The sequence below is a fragment of the Dreissena polymorpha genome, chromosome 11 (genome assembly GCF_020536995.1).
Source record: "Dreissena polymorpha isolate Duluth1 chromosome 11, UMN_Dpol_1.0, whole genome shotgun sequence".
Classification (NCBI taxonomy): Eukaryota; Metazoa; Mollusca; class Bivalvia; order Myida; family Dreissenidae; genus Dreissena; species Dreissena polymorpha.
The window spans coordinates 12847142-12866736 of record NC_068365.1 but is presented as its reverse complement, the minus strand read 5'-3'; the positions used below and the strand labels follow the sequence as shown (position 1 = coordinate 12866736).

Below are 19595 nucleotides of genomic sequence, written 5' to 3'. Positions count from 1 at the left end.
GAAATTTCACAAGGCAATACTGAAAACTTTTTGCTCTTGTTACTAGATAATGTAGAAACTGATTCATTTTGGTTTCTAGTACGATACATTAATGCTCCGCAAGATTTGGGAGGATTTATATTTCGAGCGTGCTCGAGCATTACTACATTTGCGTTAAATTTGCGCGTTTTACCAAACTCAGACTTCATAGCTAAGATGTATTGCAGTTCAAAACGTCGGGTAGATAACTGTGAATTCAACGTTGACCAAATTACGGTCCTTGCGCATAACCAACGTGATCGTGTAAGGAGGCTTATTGACATTACTCAAAAAGATTTCGATAAGTATATTGTTTTTTAGAGCGCTTCAACTTCAGTTGCTGAATGATATGCAAACGAAACAACGATGTTTAGCAACGATGAGGGATGATATAGACCGCGCTGTTAGAGATATTGACACAACGTTTGCGGAAATCGTTTACTACGGATTCGTTGCATATTTTGCTTCAACGGATGAAAGAACGTTCTCAAGCGCTGTCAATCACATTCGACACGTTGGTGTTCTAAGTGACCAATGCGCAAATCCGTTCTTGAGGACAGTTTCGAGTCTTTTTCAGCACTACACCTACAGACGACTTTGCTGCGGTACAGCAAGAGTGAACGTGAACAGAAATGTTAACTTCGGAACGCACGATTACATGGAAAAATCTTTAAAACAGTTTGAATTAGCAGCCGATTGTGTAGGACGAGAATTTGCAAATGATGAAGCCCTGCGGTCCTACGTTCATTGTTGGTATTTAATGAACACTGTGCAGAGCTATTTGTTAATTACCAACGAGTTTGAGGTGGATACCGATACAGTTCCTGGGAAAATGTCAATGGCCCTTGTCAAGAACTATCTGGGTATCATCGAAACTAAACTATCAGGTATTTCAATAGTATACTGTGTCATGCGACATAAAATATTAAAAATGGTTCTAACCCTTTAGAATGAACAGCTACCGCGCTATCACAACACCAGGCAGGCATTTGAATTTAGATAGTAGCTTAATCCCTATTTCGGTTAAACACGTTTCTGCTAGTTTATGTGTGAATAGCGTTATAATGTTTTATTATTTTCCGAGTCCAACTGAGAATTATCAATAACCGATCATATGCTTTCACATTTCTAATAGCAGTGGGTGCGAGTCTGCTTGTTTTAATATAATGCCTTTATTCTTTTTTGTATCGTTAACTTTTTTTAAATTGCCTTTTAGCCAAATTATAAACATGTCCCTTAAACAACAAATAATTTATATAAAAAAACATTCTTATACACATTGTTTTCATAAAATCAATGAAAGTTTTGCTCCGTTTGTTTTGTGGATTTTATGTTGCGACAGTTAACAATTTATAGTTCAGTTGTGTATTACTAGTATATAATACAATACCTATAATATAAGTTTTCGTTATAAAATATTGCATGTAAGCTTTGTTGGAGTATGCTCGCATAGCTTGATCGTTAAATGTGTTCACTACGTTTTGTATAATGATCACATTTTAAGGTATGGAAAAGCGCCAAAAGATAAAGTATTACATGTGCCGAGCTCGAGAAAGCGAGTGTAATAGCGACGTCGATATGGCATTGTCCTACACCAGAAAGGCCATGGCGAATGCATACAATGGCACGTACTGCCCGTCGGACCGAGATAATATTTCACAGTATCACAGACACCTTGAACAACTTTCCAAGAAGTATTCACACTTATTATACAAGCATTTAAAAGTTCTGAGTCGTCCCTGGCCGATTTGCATTGCGTTGGCGATAGCATGTTTCTTGCTTTATGTTTATACCAAGTACATGTATGCATCGTATTTAACTCGGTCAGCAGCTGGAGCGTGCACCTCGCGACCGGGGTGAGAGTCACCCAAAGATGATTCTCTTGAAGCTTTCTCGGAAGAATCGCCAAGTGGAATGCTAATGGTCCGTAGGTGGATAGTGGCCGCCCTAAATTGTCTCAAGAGGGTCGGATTGGGAAACTTGCTGGAGGCTCTTCGAATGCCGCGAGTACTATCATCCATCGAGCCAAACGTCCTCTCCCGCTGACTTCTCGAACTGCAAATGTCGAAAGTGACATCACTTCATCTTCGGAAGAGGGTCGGGAAGAGCGGGGCACCTGATGTGGCAGAGTAGTTGACGGACGGGGCGGACCTTAAGCAGCGATGCAGACCAGGACTTATGAAGATAATGGAAGAGTCACGGGACGGCGGTACTCGTACCATATTAAGTTGATGTTCGCCTTAAGTTGTAAATTGAGAAAGGTTTAATGAATTTGTACCATATTAAGCCATATTAAGTTGCAATTTCCCTTCAGATTATTGAGATATTGGCATTTAATAAAGTAACAGTTTTGCTATATGGGCTAGTATAGGCTTATATAGTTATATTTGGAGCTGTATATATTTGTTAGCATGTTTATTGTACACTTACTTGTACTTACACACATTACTTACTCTAATGAAGTATATTTTAAGTTTGTATAGTTTACACTTTGTAGTGTAGCATTAACCATATATGAGCAATATAAAAACGCAAAACTGAAATGTCATTAAGCGGGTTTGGATGTAAATGCATTTTATAAGGCTTATTTTCTGTTTTATATGAAATAAAAAGTGAGCCCATCTTTAGAACTGTTATAGTTTACAGTTTGTTAATATTTTAGGTTTTAAAGTTAAGTTTTAGTCTTAAAATATTTTTTATAAGCATATATTGTTGAAATTATAATATGTTTATATGTTTTGTTACATTTGATATTAAAAAATAAACGTATATTATAGCTCATGGATTAATAACATATGTGCTAGACTGCTAGTTCTGCAAAAATAAACAAAATTGTATTATGAATGGAATGCAAAACGATAAGAATTCATTTATTTACTGAAAAACCTTGTAAATAAAGCCCATGAGTTCTTAATAAATTGTCACAATGTTCATTGTGAAGTTAATGTACATATGTATTATTCAAATTGTGATGATGGATGCAGACTCTTACTCTAACTTTCAAATTAAAATTTGAATAAAGCTAAGAACACCCTACAAATAAAGTTTTGAATCTCATTGAATATGTTTGCATAACAATAAGCATATCCTTATGATAAGACCATATACTATTATGAACTGTTATTTCCAAAAGAAATCTGGTTACAGGATATCCAACTTATTTTCCTATGTTCTTTTCATGCAATGTATAAATAGATCACCTAGTTTACCAAAATAATCAACAGGGAATCCCAACTTAGGTATTCCATATTGTCATAAAAAGAATGACTGTGTAAGTATGTACAATTAATGAATAAATAATGTCTTACATTATGAAACTTTACAGAATGTCATTTATCAATTGTTTTCTTTAGACTATCACTTCTTTCAGCTTAATTTTTAGTTCAATTTATATGAATAACCTCTTAGCTAGTTCTCAGTCCAAAGGTTAATTAAAATATAAATTCAATTTGTGTACTAGTTTTATTAAAATATTAATTCAGTTTGTGTACTAGTTTCTCACAGACATAGGTTGGAAAACACTTATAATATCAACATCCTGTTTTAACACTAAATCATAGCCTTGATATGCAATTATATATCATCAAAGATTAAACATTAAAACATTACAAGTTTTACTGTATGAAATCTAAATCTTAGTGACAAACTGGTTCTTCTAACAAGGCAGAATTTAAAGAACATAGATTTCAAAGGTATCTTGTCATTTTTCACATCTTATAATTATCATCCCAATTCTTCATTTATGCACTTTGATGCACTTGATCTCAAAGGTACGCTTTATATTTGTATTTAATTGTTATACTGGTAAGCAAGTATTTTCAAGATGTTTTTAATTATTTGTATTTTGTAACCTCCTAAAATAATGCAATAATAAATAATGCTCACAAAAATTTCTTAAAATATTGGTTGATTGTTAAATACTTTGTGTTATGTTGCCCATTTTGGGAAACTTTATTTGCATATAAGCACTAAGATGACATTCTCTTTGCATATGCAAAGGGGCAAAGAACCCAGAATACTTAATACACTGTTCTACAATTGATTCCACACACAAAATAAATGGGTATTTTGTCCGGAAAATACATGCCAACCAGTAAACATCATTAGTATTACATTTATATTCACATGTCATGGTTTGTTCAATGATTAACAATCATTAACAACAGCTGTGTTTGTGAAACACAATGCCCCCAATAGCACGGAAGCTATTTTAGAAACAAGGTTACATTTTGAATGTAAAGGTCACAGTGACCTTGACCTTTTACCTAGTGACCTAAAACCATGTTTGATTTTAGATGTCAATGAGATGCATGCACATGTGAAGTTTAAAGAACAAAGAGCAAAGAGTTTTCATTTTATGAGCAAAGTTAAAGTTTAGGACAGACACACGCATACAATGATAGACAGACAGACAGGGCAAAAACAATATACCACCATTCATTCAATCTGGGGGCATATAAAAGCAAACATGTTGTTATTTATTTAAATATTAGCTATATATACTTAAGCTATCAATTACATATGACTTGAAATATGCATCACAACATGCAGTGAATATGTTCCATGTCATATGCTTGCATATTGCTATGTTGTGACACAACAACATTAAAATAAGAATACAAATTTGAAACAAGACTTGTGTTTGTGAAACACAATGTCCCCCTACAGCCATTTAAAGCCGCACAGCAGCTATTTTAGAGAAAATTTTAAAGTCCAACCCCCATGACTTTGCCGAAAATCAATGGACCAGATCAAAACTCACACTACATCTGTAAGTCATGTAGGTAGACTAACATACCACACATGAGCTACAGTTCAGAAAGTATTTTGCAAAATCCTCCACAAAACGGAAAAATTACAAGTCCAAGACCAATAACTTCGACAAAAATCAATGGACCAGAACAAAACTCACACTTCCTCTGTAAGGATACAAGAGCAATTCCCAATGCAGAGAGGTAATGGAAACCATACAGAAACTTATACCCGTCATGAAAAAGTCTAAGAAGGAGAATAAAGAGTGAGAGTGGACAAACTTTTCATCGATAGCCACGAGTACAAGCTGAATGCCTAGGAGGGATGTGTATGTGTTGTAGATGTGTAACATGGAACGTTGAAGGGCTCACAGCAGACAAGTTTTCATAGCCCGAAATTGTGTATATGATAATTTGTTTTCAATCAATTAAGGACTTTGAACATTCACTTAACTCTGTTAAAAAAAATAAGAACCTTCACTTACATATTACATTCTCACAAAAAAATCACATACCGGTATTAGTAAAAATTCATCATCAACAAAATTGTTATTATGACACATGTGTATTTATTATTGTTATTTTGATGTTGCTCTGTTCATGCTTAAGTCTTGCTTAAACAATGCTTAAACTATATGTTCTGTTCTGTCCTGTAAGTCATATAGGTACACACACATACCAAAAATAATCAATACCTAAAAGAGTTGATTAAAACAATCAATTGATAGTCACACTTCATCTGAAAGTCATGGTTGACTCACATACCAAAAATCAGATAAATATCGGAAAGTGTTTTATAAAATACCTCCTCAAAAAAACAGAAAATTTCCAAGTCCAAGGCCATAACTTTGCCAAAAATCAAAAGGCTGGAACGAAACTCACACCAAATATCAGGTTAATATTTTAATAAGTTTTTCAGAAAAACAGTCCATTAAACAGAATGCTGGGAGACAGACAGACGGATGGATGGACATTTCCACTTCTACATGCCACCCTATTGGGAGCATTAAAACAACATTCCTACCAGACTTTCAGGGTTATGTGCTTTACACTTGTATATTTTGTTAGTTTCCCTCAAATGCATATCACCAGGGCAATGCTTTTATGTTGCCTAGGTTTTAATATTCATGTTTCACTGAATCTTCTCCTGACCCCATACTGTCCATGCAGGTGGTCATGCATGGCTTTAATTGATTTAACATTAAGAAAAATGCATTATTCGTTTTATCCCACAAATGGACACTACAGGTGCTTAACAGAGTTATACATAAATTTTTATGTTATAAAATATATGCTATACAATATAAATCAGAATCTTATTGTTTCTTTCAGGTCACAAAATTGATTTTATTTGGAAACTTTAAAGCATTTCCAAAAAATCAATGTCAAATGTGCTGTAACCATAGTGATGTATAACACATTTGTTACACATTAAAGCGGGTATATACGATTTTTATATGTGCTGAATTGTAAAATATTGATACAAATATGTTATAATAACACACACTATGCAAGAAAAATGATACATTTAAGACGAATTTCATAAAATACAGCAAATACAAATTAGCGCCCCGAGCCGATTGTGACGAAGATAATTCGTAATTATTTTCCTACAATAACCGACGCATTCGTCTTTTTTGTAAGTGTTCATGTGTCGTATGAATCGATATCGCTGCAGAAATTTCAAATGAACCGTTAAACTAAATTTAGATTCACATCGTACATGCATGATATATATGCTGGCGAATTCGGCTGTACAGCCTTTTTCGATTTCAGAATTAAATATCTGGCTTATTTAGCATTTTTCGACACATGTTCTTCTTAACTTTTATTTTAGTTTATATTGAAATATATGTAAAATAGGTTTTTTACACATTTTATATTTATTACTAAATATTTGACAAGATCGTATATACCCGCTTTAAGAACATGATCCTATGTCATTTTAATGCTGGCTTTCCGCTGATAAAAATTGTAGATCCAGATTCAAATCTTAGTGGAATGTAGCCATCAATATTGCACCCCACAACGCATGCTTCATCATCTGAAAACAAATATGAGCACTGTAGGTAAATAATAATCTACTTTGTACTCATGTCAAATGTTTGAACTTAAAATTATTTCATTTATCATTAATTTAATTTGGAGTTTTGCTAAAATGAAGTGAAAGTTATTTGAAATCTACCAAATGTGTTTAACAATTGCCTGTAACATGTACTGAAATACACGGGTGTATTCCAGTACCTGTTACAGGCAATTGTTAAACAACGTGTTCTTTTTACCTTAAATATGCAGTTTTACAAATGCTTTGACAAAAGCTTAGAACTGTAAAAAACCGACATTGTTATGTTTCACTATTTATTTGTGTAAAATGAAGTTATCTTGAGATATTACTTAAAAGCTAGGAACATGTCAAGATTTACAGTACTGCCCCATGGTGTCATCACAATATTCTGTTTTTGAAATTTAAATCTTTATCATCAAAGCAAATTTAAATCTATTAACAACAAAAGCAATTTTAAAAAGATGTGACTTAAAAAAATGTGAATGCCATTGTTTGTGCTATTGTCAACTGCAGCATGACAACTGTCATTTAAACTGAACTTTGAGCAGTCCATTGCACAAACTAGAGCTTTGTCACAGACTTGACAAATACCCCCACATGCCGCATTAACACATATTATTTTGCATGTCCTCTTCACAAAAAACAGTGGACACCATGCTCAATTTTAAAAACGCACTAAGTGACCCCTTGACCTAGTTTTTGACTTAGAAAGGCCCATGTTCTAACTTTGCCTTAAGATCATCTCCATAAAACTTCTGACCAAGTTTGGTGAAGATCGGGTGTAAACTACTTGAATTAGAGAGCGGACACCATGCTGAATGTTAAAAAAAAACACTAAGTGACCCCGTGACCTAGTTTTAGGCCCGGAATGGCCCATGTTCGAACTTGGCCTTAAGATCATCTAGATACAACTTCTGACCAAGTTTGGTGAAGATTGGATGAAAACTACTTGAATTAGAGAGCATACAACATGCCGAATGTTTAAAACACACTTAGTGACCCTGTGACCTAGTTTTTGACCCGTCAAGGCCCATGTTCAAACTTGGCCTTAAGATCATCTAGATACAACTTCTGACCAAGTTTGGTGAAGATCAGATGAAAACTACTTGAATTAGAGAGCGGACAACATGCTGAATGTTTAAAACGCACTAAGTGACCCCCTGACCTAGTTTTTGGCCCGGCAAGGCCCATGTTCGAACTTGGCCTAGACATCATGTAAATACAACTTCTGACCAAGTTTGGTGAAGATCGGATGAAAACTACTTCAATTAGAGAGCGGACACTTAATACGGACCGACAGACAGACAGTTCACTCTTATATACCCCCCTAAACTTCGTTTGTGGGGGTATAATAAGTCAAAAGCAATGATGCATACACATTTGTCCAAACAAATTAGTAAGTGTTCACCATAAGACATTTTTATAAATGAATCCCGCATAAGAAATTCATATTCTCACAATAAATTTATCATTCAAAATCCTTACATTTATGTTGCACAGATAAATTCATACACTAAGTAAACAGCTGTTCACATACATTTTGAGTACAGTTATGGGTCACTATAGCCATGATTCCTTCAATATTCTTGAGCCCGTTTTATAAGGTACACCATAAGCTCACATTTGCTTGACAATAAAGTGTGCAAAGATTGAATTGTAGAATGTAACAAACTTAAAATACAATTAAAATGATTCTGAAATAAACAAAATAAATTAAAATACTAGTTTGTACAACATAAACTTTAAAATTATGGTACACAGGAATAAATAAGGGACTAAAGCCAGTTATTCTAAAAGTAGGCTTAGTAAAAAAAAATAATCGGGACAGGGGCCCAGATAGAATACTCCATGTTCTGAGAAAAAGGGCTTAGAGTATGTTGGTTAAGAATTGTCCAAGATAAGTCTAAGATCAGTCTAATCAGGGAACAAAACTTTCCCTCAAAACAGAATTTTCATTTAGATTTTTGTTTTTAAAAAAAATCTATAACTAGAAAAGGCGCGGCAGAGGCCGACGCGTATCCCCACGCCGCATGTTTGACCCAGGGTCGCCCCAAGGTTGGTAATGGGGTCATGCATAGTTGAGATTGATTGTATTGTCATAAAAGAAGTTCAGTATCAATTCGAAGTGAATCGGTGTAGAAATGAAGAAATTATAGTAAAAGGCAATTATGGGTGGGCGTGGCCTATGTGGGCAGGGCGCCTCAGGGTTGTTAATATGGCCATTCATAGTTGAGATTGACCGTATTGTCATAAGAAAGGTTCAGTATCAATTTTAAGTAAATGGGTGTAGAAATGAAGAAATTGTAGTAAAAGGCAATTTTGGGTGGGTGTGGCCTATGTGGGCGGGGCGCCCCAGGGTTGGTAATGGGGCCATACATAGTTTAGATTGACCATATTGTCATAAGATAGGTTCAGTAACAATTTGAAGTAAATGGGTGTAGAAATGAAGAAATTATAGTAATATGCAATTTTGGGTGGGCGTGTCCTATGTGGGCGGGGCGCCCCAGGGTTGGTAATGGGGCCATGCATAGTTTAGATTGACCGTATTGTCATAAGAGAGGTTCAGTATCAATTTGAAGACAATCGGTGTAGAAATGAATAAATTAGAGTAAAATAACCTAAATATATGTGTAAAAATCTCTGACCCGGCCCCACCCCAACCCCCATAACGTTTGACCCAGGGGTCAGATCGAAATTCCAAATAGTGCAGGGTTGCTCAAATGCTCATAGCTACCATGTGTGTAAGTTTCAAGGTTTTAGTGCTAATAGTGTAGTAGGAGATAGTGGCCAAGACGGACGGACAGACAGACGGCGGAGATAACCACAATATCCCCACGCTTTTCAAAAAGCGTGGGGATAAAAACTTAATATCCATACTGCACAAGCTAATCTGGGATGAAACTTAATGCCCAGCCATTAAGCCCAGAACGAGGCTCTAATAATCCCACTGCTGATTAGCCCGCATACCAAGGAACATCTCCACAGTGTCGAGACTGAACGCCTGTTGCACCTGCTCCAGCTTGAGGCGACCACTGTCCAATAGAAACTTCTTTTCAATCTTGAACCCGTCCTTGCAGCGAAAACACAGCTGAACAGTCTCTGGTGAACAAAATACATAGCAAATGAAAAAATTGGTACACAATAGATCATGGGTCATAAATGTCTTTATATCAAACTAAAAATGTGTATGTACAACACAGATGCCACCACATCCATTTTGTGTCTGAAAAATAAATGTATGTGTGACAGAACTGACCCAAAATATGCACAACTTAAATACACACACTGGTTACATATATGTTACTAAAATTTTAGCCCTACAGCAGCATAAATGTCATAGTTACTTGCTCTGCAAGTTAAAAAGTAGCATTTTGAAAAAAGAGGCCACATGTCTGGTTGTATTGATAACATGCAAACCAAAAAATGGAAATGCGCAGGTTCATAATTATGTTGATAAATATTTTTGCAATCTTTCAGCCCTCTTGCAACAATCATTTTTTTAGATATGTGCGACACATTCTACGGACAAATATTTCCTACCCCTGACCACCCTTGATAAGTGAAAAACTCTCCTGCCCTTTTAAAGAAGTGCAACAATATAATTCGCAGAAATATTTATGTAGATACAATACATATACATGTAATAGCAATTAATTTTCGCCTTTAAGGTTCCCATTACCTTTCTTATCAAAACTTTGAAAATTGTGACAAACAAGACAGTGCATTACACAAACAAACTCACCAAAGCATTAATTTTAAATGCCATAAAATTCATCAAAGTTGCAATTGTGGTCAATGTTAAGCATATCCAGAAATGTCTTACTGATTTGTTTTAATAGTTCCTAGTTCACGGCAAGAGAGAGCATGAGGTAAACAAGAGCTGTCAGAGGACAACGCGCTTGACTATTCAAGTGCTTGACAGTATAACGTAACCCATCATAAGGAAGTTGTTCATATTCAATAATTTATTAGACGATCTTTCAAAAATAAAAAAAGGAAAAAAAAAAAATTGGGTGGGGGGGGTTGTAAGGGGGTATAATGTGGGGTGTGGTCATTTATTTGACGATCTTTCAAAAATAAAAAAAGGAAAAAAATATATAAAAAATTGGGGGGGGGGGTAGGTAGGGGGGGTGGGGGTGAGAGGGGGGTATAATGTGGGGTGTGGTAATTTATTAGATGATGTTTTAAAAAAAAATGGGGGGGAGGTGGGGGGAAAGGGATTCTGGGTAGGGGCGTGGGGTATTGTTTGGGTGAAATCCATTGTGGTATTCAGGTAAGTGTTGTTTTGTCAAAGTAATAATATGTGATCATAAATAAAGAAGTTATGGCAATTTAAGCAAAATGTTCAATTATCTAAGTGTACAAGGGGCCATAATTATGTCAAAATGCTTGATACAGTGGTCTGCTCTTGCTAATAGGTTGGGGTCATGTTGGTTAACAAGTATGCAACATATAAAAGCAATATGTCAAAGGATATAGGAAATATTTGGGGTAGTACGCAAACTTTAACATAGATTTACCAATAATATGGATATTCTAACTATAAAAGGGGCAATAATTATAACAAAATGCTTGATAGAGTTGTCTGCTCTTATTTATAGGTTGGGGTGATGTTGGTAAACAAGTATGCAAAATATGAAAGCAATATGTCAAGGGACAAAGAAAATATTTGGGGTAGTACGAAAACTTTAACATTTGCAAGCTAACGCTTACGCAGACGCCGACGCCGGGGTGAGTAGTATAGCTCCACTATATATATTTCATATATAGTCGAGCTAAAAATGGCATATGTTACAAACACAGCACTCAAAACTATTATACATTTAGATGTTTATGCAAATAGCCATTCACATTGCGGACTAAATTCCATATCCCTGTTAGTCAATATGTTTCATTTTGATAAAACTGGAATTAAATATTTTGAGTAAAAAATTACTTACAGTTATAGCTTTAAGGGGTTTCATTATTGTTAAATAAGGCACTTACACTCTAATACAACCATGTTCTATCATTACAAAAGTCTTTTAAAGATGATTCCCAAGGTTTCAAAACACTTTAATTTTTATATGGTCGAAAATTGACTAACTGGGGTTTAATCAGAGTAAAGCCAAAAAACTCACCTGGTTTACTGGACTGCTGATAGCGACTTGGTAGAACACAGACAGAGTCATCAATTCTCCTGCAATGAACAAGAATTACATAATTGTTGGAAATAGTTCGAAACGCTGACAATATAATATTCTCTTTAAGTTCTTTATCTCAAATTTGACTGTGCCATATAAGTTCAGACCATTTATAACTTGACGATCATTTTCACAAAACACTGCTTTGAATCAAAGAAGTACTAATATATAACATTTAACAGATAGAAAGACAAAAGCGATAATAATTTGATAAACAAGCAACCAGAGCTGAAAATATCCCCTCAAGTTTGAAGGGTTTTTTTACTGAAAAAGTAAAACATCATTTGCTGTTCTAAGTATACTTTGCAATGTTAAAATATCAAACTATACAACAACAAAACATGCCAAACCTTGGGAAACTGGGCTTACTGTATGTGACTTAAGAATTGTCTCTCATAAGCCTGTGAAGACTGCACATTCACATTTCAACTTGACTGAATGTCTGCTTTTAAGTTATCTGGAACAACACTTTACACGCATGCATTTAGCCAAGTTTCCCCAAACAACAACAAAATATACCACTCACCTGCTCAACTGACTCATCTGTTCTTGAAGCTTTGAGATTTTCAGATTCTGAAAATACACAAGGTAAGCTTTCTGGGACGAGTTTAATAAAATATGGTATGATATGACAACGAGTGTCAGATCTTTATTATCACATGCTTTTAAATGAGCAAATTAAATAAATATTTACGCAAACATAATGATAAATTCCGGATGTTGTTTACATTATGTGACGTCATTTGACTTTGCAACGTCATTTCAGCAAAATAACAAAATGCGATGGTCAATAAACGAAAACTAAGCCAATGAAAACGCTTAAAAATGTTGTATTACACATGTGTAATAACAAAAATATGTAGTGGTTGTATTACATGGGAAACAGGGTATATCATGTGATAAATTGTATTACTTTTTTATTTTTCATAATTTCATTTTGCAACTGTATATTGTTCATGTATTTCAATAACCATCAAAGAACTGTAAGAAATTTGCTGTTCATTATGCACAATAATAACCAATAAACAGAAAATCAGTACTTCAAATAAAGAAATAGTAAGTTTACAGATTAGGTCAAATCGTATAGTGAGACTTTTCTTTAAACCAGTGTTCTACTTATTCTTTGTTTTTGTAAACTGCTTCCAGGAATATAAATACTTCATATTAGAATAAACAACACATTTTTCATCTGAAACACTCAAGTCAGAAACCAAATTCAGTTACTTATAGATACAACAGTAACTACTGATAGCTCTTTTCCATGAATATACTATATAATAAAGACTGCAGAAGTTACCTGTTCCTTCAAGATCTTGTCAATGTCATCAAGTGACTCCAGCGAGGTACTGAACTTGTGACCTCCTGACAGACTAGTGGAACAAGCACCAAAATCAGACACAACCCTGTCAGACGCAACCATGTCATATACAACCCTGTCAGACACATGCCTATCAGGCACAACCCTGTCAGAATCCCTGGTCTGCAACTTTTTTTCCAACATTTCCATGACAACCTTTTGTGACTCAGTTTCAGAGCCACACAAGCTGCCAAAGTCTGAAGTTTTAAAATTACTCGTTTGAGATTCGAAATTTGCTTTTTCTATCTCCAAAGATTGACTTTCATTGTCCATGGTAGATCCAATTTCTTCAATCTGACCGTGTCTATTAAAACTCTCACTTTTGCTACCAATGTGTATTGTAAGCACTTTAGAAGTGTCAGGATAAGTATTTTCCTCTTGCACATCAACATATGCAGGAACTTTTTTCACTTCAGCAGACACAATATTTACTGTATCAGCATCTTTCTCTGGCACACCTTGAGAATCAGGATGACCCTGAACATTTCCAACTTGGTTCACCAAGGCAGCAGAAGTCTCCGTCCATTTAGCCAGCATTTCACTTTCCAGACTAGATATGGGTGCATCTTCAGCACTGATCAACTTTCTCCCATCAATTCTTGGCGAATCTCTAGGCGACATCTCAGAACAGTCTGACAGATACTCCATTGGCAGAGACCCACTAACACCTGAATTGGCTCGACTCCTTTCCTGACTTGAATTTGATGATGTCCTCGACAAATCTTCTCTATTCCTCATGGATTTTTTCTTTCTAAGCGGTCTTTTAGGGGGAACTGGAGCAGATTCATCAATCACAAGACCATTTTCAGGCAAACCTACATTCTCTTTTGACTTTACATCAAAATCACCATGGATACTATGCCTAATGTTGCCATTGACCTTGACCCCATTTTCAGCTTCCTCTGGAATATTATCGCCAATAGTTTTCATTACCCTCGCCTTAGCAAAGGCATCAAAATCACCATGGAAACTATTCCGATAGCTACCGTTTGCTTTTTCTGAGTCATTGTCGCTCTTTGGGATGAGCACACTGCTTGATTTGGACACTGGTTTGCGCACGTTGTTGTTGTTGCTGACGTCCCTACTGCTCTGACTGTACTTCTGGTGGATGCCAAACGTCATCACACTCTCGTAAATGTTGTCACCATCTCTTTTGTCATGGTTACCATTTGTCTCAACACTTGTTGGAATTGAGGGAACACTGGCTGTGTGAGTCAGATGATTCTTTGAATAGCGACCTAAGATGACAGTTGAAAATCGGTTCTCTTTCTTACAGGTAAACAAAGTACATTTAAAAAACAATACATATAAAGTACATAAACAAATCAATTTTAAACTCAGCAATTATCAAACAAACACACATTTTTTCAAGAAATTCAAATATTATATATAATATCAGGTAAAACTAGTATGATTTAAACTCAGTAAAAAAGCAACTATCAAACAAACATATTTTTCAAAGCAATAAAATACTTTTTATTTTTGTAAAACTTAAGAATCCAGATGAAAAATACAGCCATAAAATCAACTTTAAACCAGGGCAACAGATAAGATTTAGGGTCAATTAGTTTTCACTGCAAGCTTTTTGTAACAATTTGTTTTTTCCCTCAAAACTATTTGTCAATTATTTTTTTTACAATTTGATCAAAACGTACATATATTTCTGGATCAGATTAGCGCATCATTTTTGGATATTGATAATTCTCAGCACTTCTTATTCCAATTAAGTCATTGTCAATTCACAGTCTTGAGTGAAAATGGTTGTTTGTAAATATTAGTACTAATTGTATATTGACAAATGGATGATGATGAGTCATTTTGTTTCTACCAGTTTCAACACTCCTGCCTTTCAGTCTCAGATCATACTCACATTGCCAAATCCTCTCCATCAATGACAAGCCAGTGGAGATCATGATGCTGTTAGTTTTTGAGACATGGAATCGCAGCGGTGTTTTGAACCGAATACTTCAAAATATGTCACCACCTGCGCTATTAAATGTGATAGTATACTCTTCACAATGTCTTTTCCCGACGGTTTGGGTCTCATACCGAATTGTAAAATATTGGGCGCCCACGTCGTTTATGAAAGTTTCATAACCCGACAGCGTTTAACATAGAACCTTTTCCCGAACTTATTTCGGCTGAAGTAACTTTTTATATTGACACCGTCCTAAAGGAACTAACTGAAAATATTACGCCACACTAAAGGTTACAATACACTAATGATAATTAAAAGCGGTATGGCGGAAAACGGAACAACTAAAACGACGAAGAATCAATTTCAATTTGTTTTCCATTTTCATAATCGTTTTCTGTTCGATTGAATTTTAATTTCAATTTGTTTTCTGTCAAATACAAATCGTAAAAACAATATAACGAGCCTTTTCTGTCACCCTGCTTTAAACCCAAAACAAAAACATTACTGACTTAATTAAGACCTTATATTGATTACATTTTTTATAATAAATAATTTTCATAAATCAAGAAGTATTTTGATGACAAATTAAGCGCTAAAAAATAGATTTCAGTAAGAACATACGAGTTACATACCAATAATTACTACTATAAAAAAAATATATATAATTTATAAACACAAAGACCAACTTAAGCTTCAACAGTGGCAGAGACACTTAATTCAAGCACAGGGTCTTTTAGTTATAGCAAATGACCACTAGTCAAACAGTCTGAAGAGAATTATAATACTAGACATTGAAACCAACACGCCACAAAAAAAAAAACACACAATGAAGAAACATCCGGTTTACTAACCCTGTTTCACATTGAAAAACTTCAGCACAGACTTCATGTTTGCGTAGGCTGATGATGATGGGAATGCTGTATCTGTGAGCTCTTTCTTGCCAATCAGAATGAGGACCCCTTCCTCATTCCCGTAACTGTTGCCTTGGAAACTTGCTATGCCTTTCGGTCTCTCCTGTATGTCTAGATTCTGAAAATACAAGCATATGATTATGTATCAGCGTCTGTTGTTGCTGCTTCATTGGCAGTGCGTTTAATGTATTTACAAAGAAAAGAAAAAGGCATTGACATCAATCTTGATAAATTTCATTTAGATTTTTTTTTAATAATTACTCTCAATGTCATTTAAATGACTTGCGTAAAAAAACAACAAAGATATTTACAATTTGCATATTTAGAGAAAGCAACTTTCTATTTGCTTTGATCATCAAAGATTTTCAAAATGGTTTATAATAATTGTTAAACATCTAGAATTTCAAAACAAAACAATATGAACAAAACAAAACAGATAAATAAAATAACTCACAATTTCTCCAGTCTTAATAATTTTGTTATCCTCAAGCTTAAAAATCTGTATCAAAGTTTGCGAGTTACAGCCAACCACTATTGTATCTGAATTGGCCTGGAAAAATTAAAATAAACAGTTATACAATACATGCAGACAGAATCCACATTAAGATATACAGTACATTCAGACAGAATCCACATTACAATATACAGTACATACAGACAGAATCCACATTAAGAAATACAGTACATACAGACAGAATCCACATTACAATATACAGTACATACCGACAGAATCCACATTTAGATATACAGCACATACAGACAGATTCCACCTTAAGATATTCAGTACATACAGACAGAATCAACATTAAGATATACAGTAAATACAAACAAAATCCACATTAAGATATACGGCTAGTACATACAGAATTTATCAACATTAAAATATATAGTACATACAGATAAAATCCACATTAAACAAGGGCTGTTTGTAAAACATGCATGCCCCTCATATGGGCTGTCAGTTGTAGTGGCAGCCATTGCGTGAATACGTTTTTTGTCACTGTGACCTTGACCTAGTGACCTGAAAATCATTAGGGGTCATCTGCAAGTCATGATAAATGTACCTATGAAGTTTCATGATCCTAGGGCTAAGAATTCTTGAGTTATCACCCAGAAACCATTTTACTGTTTCGTGTCACTGTTACCTTGACCTTTGACCTAGTGACCTGAAAATCAATAGGGGTAATCTGCCAGTCATGATCAATGTACCTTTGAAGTTTCATGATCCTAGGCAGGGTTTTGTTTTGGCCCGATTTTATAGCCGAAATTCGGCTATATTCCGAATCACAAAAAGTATACTTTTTTCTTAACCAAATTTTCAAGTTTCTAATTATAAAAAGGGCAAATAATTCTGTCAAAATGCACGCCAGAGTTATCTTACTTTGCCTGCTCAGTCCCCTCATGATAGTAAGTAAGTGTACCAAGTTTGAATGCAATAGCTTTGATACTTTATGAGAAAAGTTGACCTAAACACAAAACTTAACCAGACGCTGACGACAAGGTGATGACAATAGCTCATAACTTTTTTTTCAAATGACCTTGACCTTTGACCTAGTGACCTGAAAATCAATAGGGGTCATCTGCGAGTCATGATCAATGTACCTATGAAGTTTCATGATCCTTAAGCATAAGCGTATTTGAGTTATCATCCAAAAACCATTTTACTATTTCGGGTCACCCTGACCTTGACCTTTGACCTAGTGACCTGAAAATCAATAGGGGTCATCTGCGAGTCATGATCAATGTACCTATGAAGTTTCATGATCCTAGGCATAAGTGTTCTTGAGTTATCATCCGGAAACCATTTTACTTTTTTGGGTCACCGTGACCTTGACCTTTGACCTAGTGACCTGAAAATCAATTAGGGTCATCTGCGAGTCATGATCAATGTACCTATGAAGTTTCATGATCCTAGGGCTAAGAATTTTTGAGTTATCACCCAGAAACCATTTTACTGTTTCATGTCACTGTTACCTTGACCTTTGACCTAGTGACCTGAAAATCAATAGGGGTAATCTGCCAGTCATTATCAATGTACCTTTGAAGTTTCATGATCCTAGGCAGGGTTTTGTTTTGGCCCGATTTTATAGCCGAAATTCGGCTATATTCCCAATCACAAAAAGTATACTTTTTTCTTAACCAAATTTTCAAGTTTCTAATTATAAAAAGGGCAAATAATTCTGTCAAAATGCACGCCAGAGTTATCTTACTTTGCCTGCCCAGTCCCCTCATGATAGTAAGTAAGTGTACCAAGTTTGAATGCAATAGCTTTGATACTTTATGAGAAAAGGTGACCTAAACACAAAACTTAACCAGACGCTGACGACAAGGTGATGACAATAGCTCATAACTTTTTTTTTCAAATGACCTTGACCTTTGACCTAGTGACCTGAAAATCAATAGGGGTCATCTGCGAGTCATGATCAATGTACCTATGAAGTTTCATGATCCTAGGCATAAGTGTTCTTGAGTTATCATCCGGAAACCATTTTACTTTTTTGGGTCACCGTGACCTTGACCTTTGACCTAGTGACCTGAAAATCAATAAGGGTCATCTGCGAGTCATGATCAATGTACCTATGAAGTTTCATGATTATAGGCATAAGCGTTCTTGAGTTATCATCCGGAAACCATTTTACTATTTTGGGTCACCGTGACCTTGACCTTTGACCTAGTGACCTCAAAATAAATAGATGTCATCTGCTAGTCATGATCAATGTACCTATGAAGTTTCATGATCCTAGGCCTAAGCGTTCTTGAGTTATCATCTGGAAACCATCTGGTGGACGGACATACGGACATACATACGGACAGACGGACCGACATGAGCAAAACAATATACCCCCTCTTCTTCATAGGGGGGCATAAATATACAGTACATACAGACAGAATAAACATTAAAATATACAGTACATACAGACAGAATCAAAATAAAAGGATACAGTAAATACAGACAAAAACAACAGTTCTCAAATCTGAACAATACAACTTAAGAGCCATAAGACATGTATTTTACTTACTTGTAATAAAATAATTCAAAGCTTTAATAAACAAATGTTACCAGGAACTAGCTGAATTTAATGTCATAAACACAATAAATTGTAAACATAGTTTACCTTCATTTAAACAAAATATAACATAAGGCAGTATAATTATGGATGCAGTATTTCAGAGATTCTAATTAATCACCTGTGCAGAAATTGTTGTTCTTTTCACTAAAATTTACTACAATTTGAGCACACAAAGCTTTATAAATGGAAACCACAAGTTCAGGTACAATAGCAAGTGCTCAAGAATTTGTCTCCCTTTCTGGTGATTATAAACACCTTATCAACTAGAAAAATATACTTTATGCGAAAAATGAAAACTTGTACTAGAACACTGATCCACTT

General features: G+C 35.0%; 1 protein-coding gene across 4 annotated transcripts in view; it reads right to left on the bottom strand.

The window, feature by feature from the left end:
- Positions 1–4359: 4359 nt before the first annotated feature.
- Positions 4360–19595, bottom strand: part of LOC127851239 (uncharacterized) — a 62893-nt gene continuing 47657 nt past the window's right edge. For all 4 annotated transcript variants that reach the window (XM_052384853.1, XM_052384851.1, XM_052384852.1 and 1 more), the window contains 7 exons: positions 16658–16753; positions 16144–16321; positions 13315–14612; positions 12544–12590; positions 11955–12013; positions 9802–9933; positions 4360–6813 (listed from right to left, as the gene is read on the bottom strand). In XM_052384853.1, the coding sequence (XP_052240813.1) occupies positions 6710–6813; positions 9802–9933; positions 11955–12013; positions 12544–12590; positions 13315–14612; positions 16144–16321; positions 16658–16753 (1914 nt within the window). In that variant the 3' untranslated portion in view covers positions 4360–6709. The remainder of the gene's footprint in view (positions 6814–9801; positions 9934–11954; positions 12014–12543; positions 12591–13314; positions 14613–16143; positions 16322–16657; positions 16754–19595) is intronic.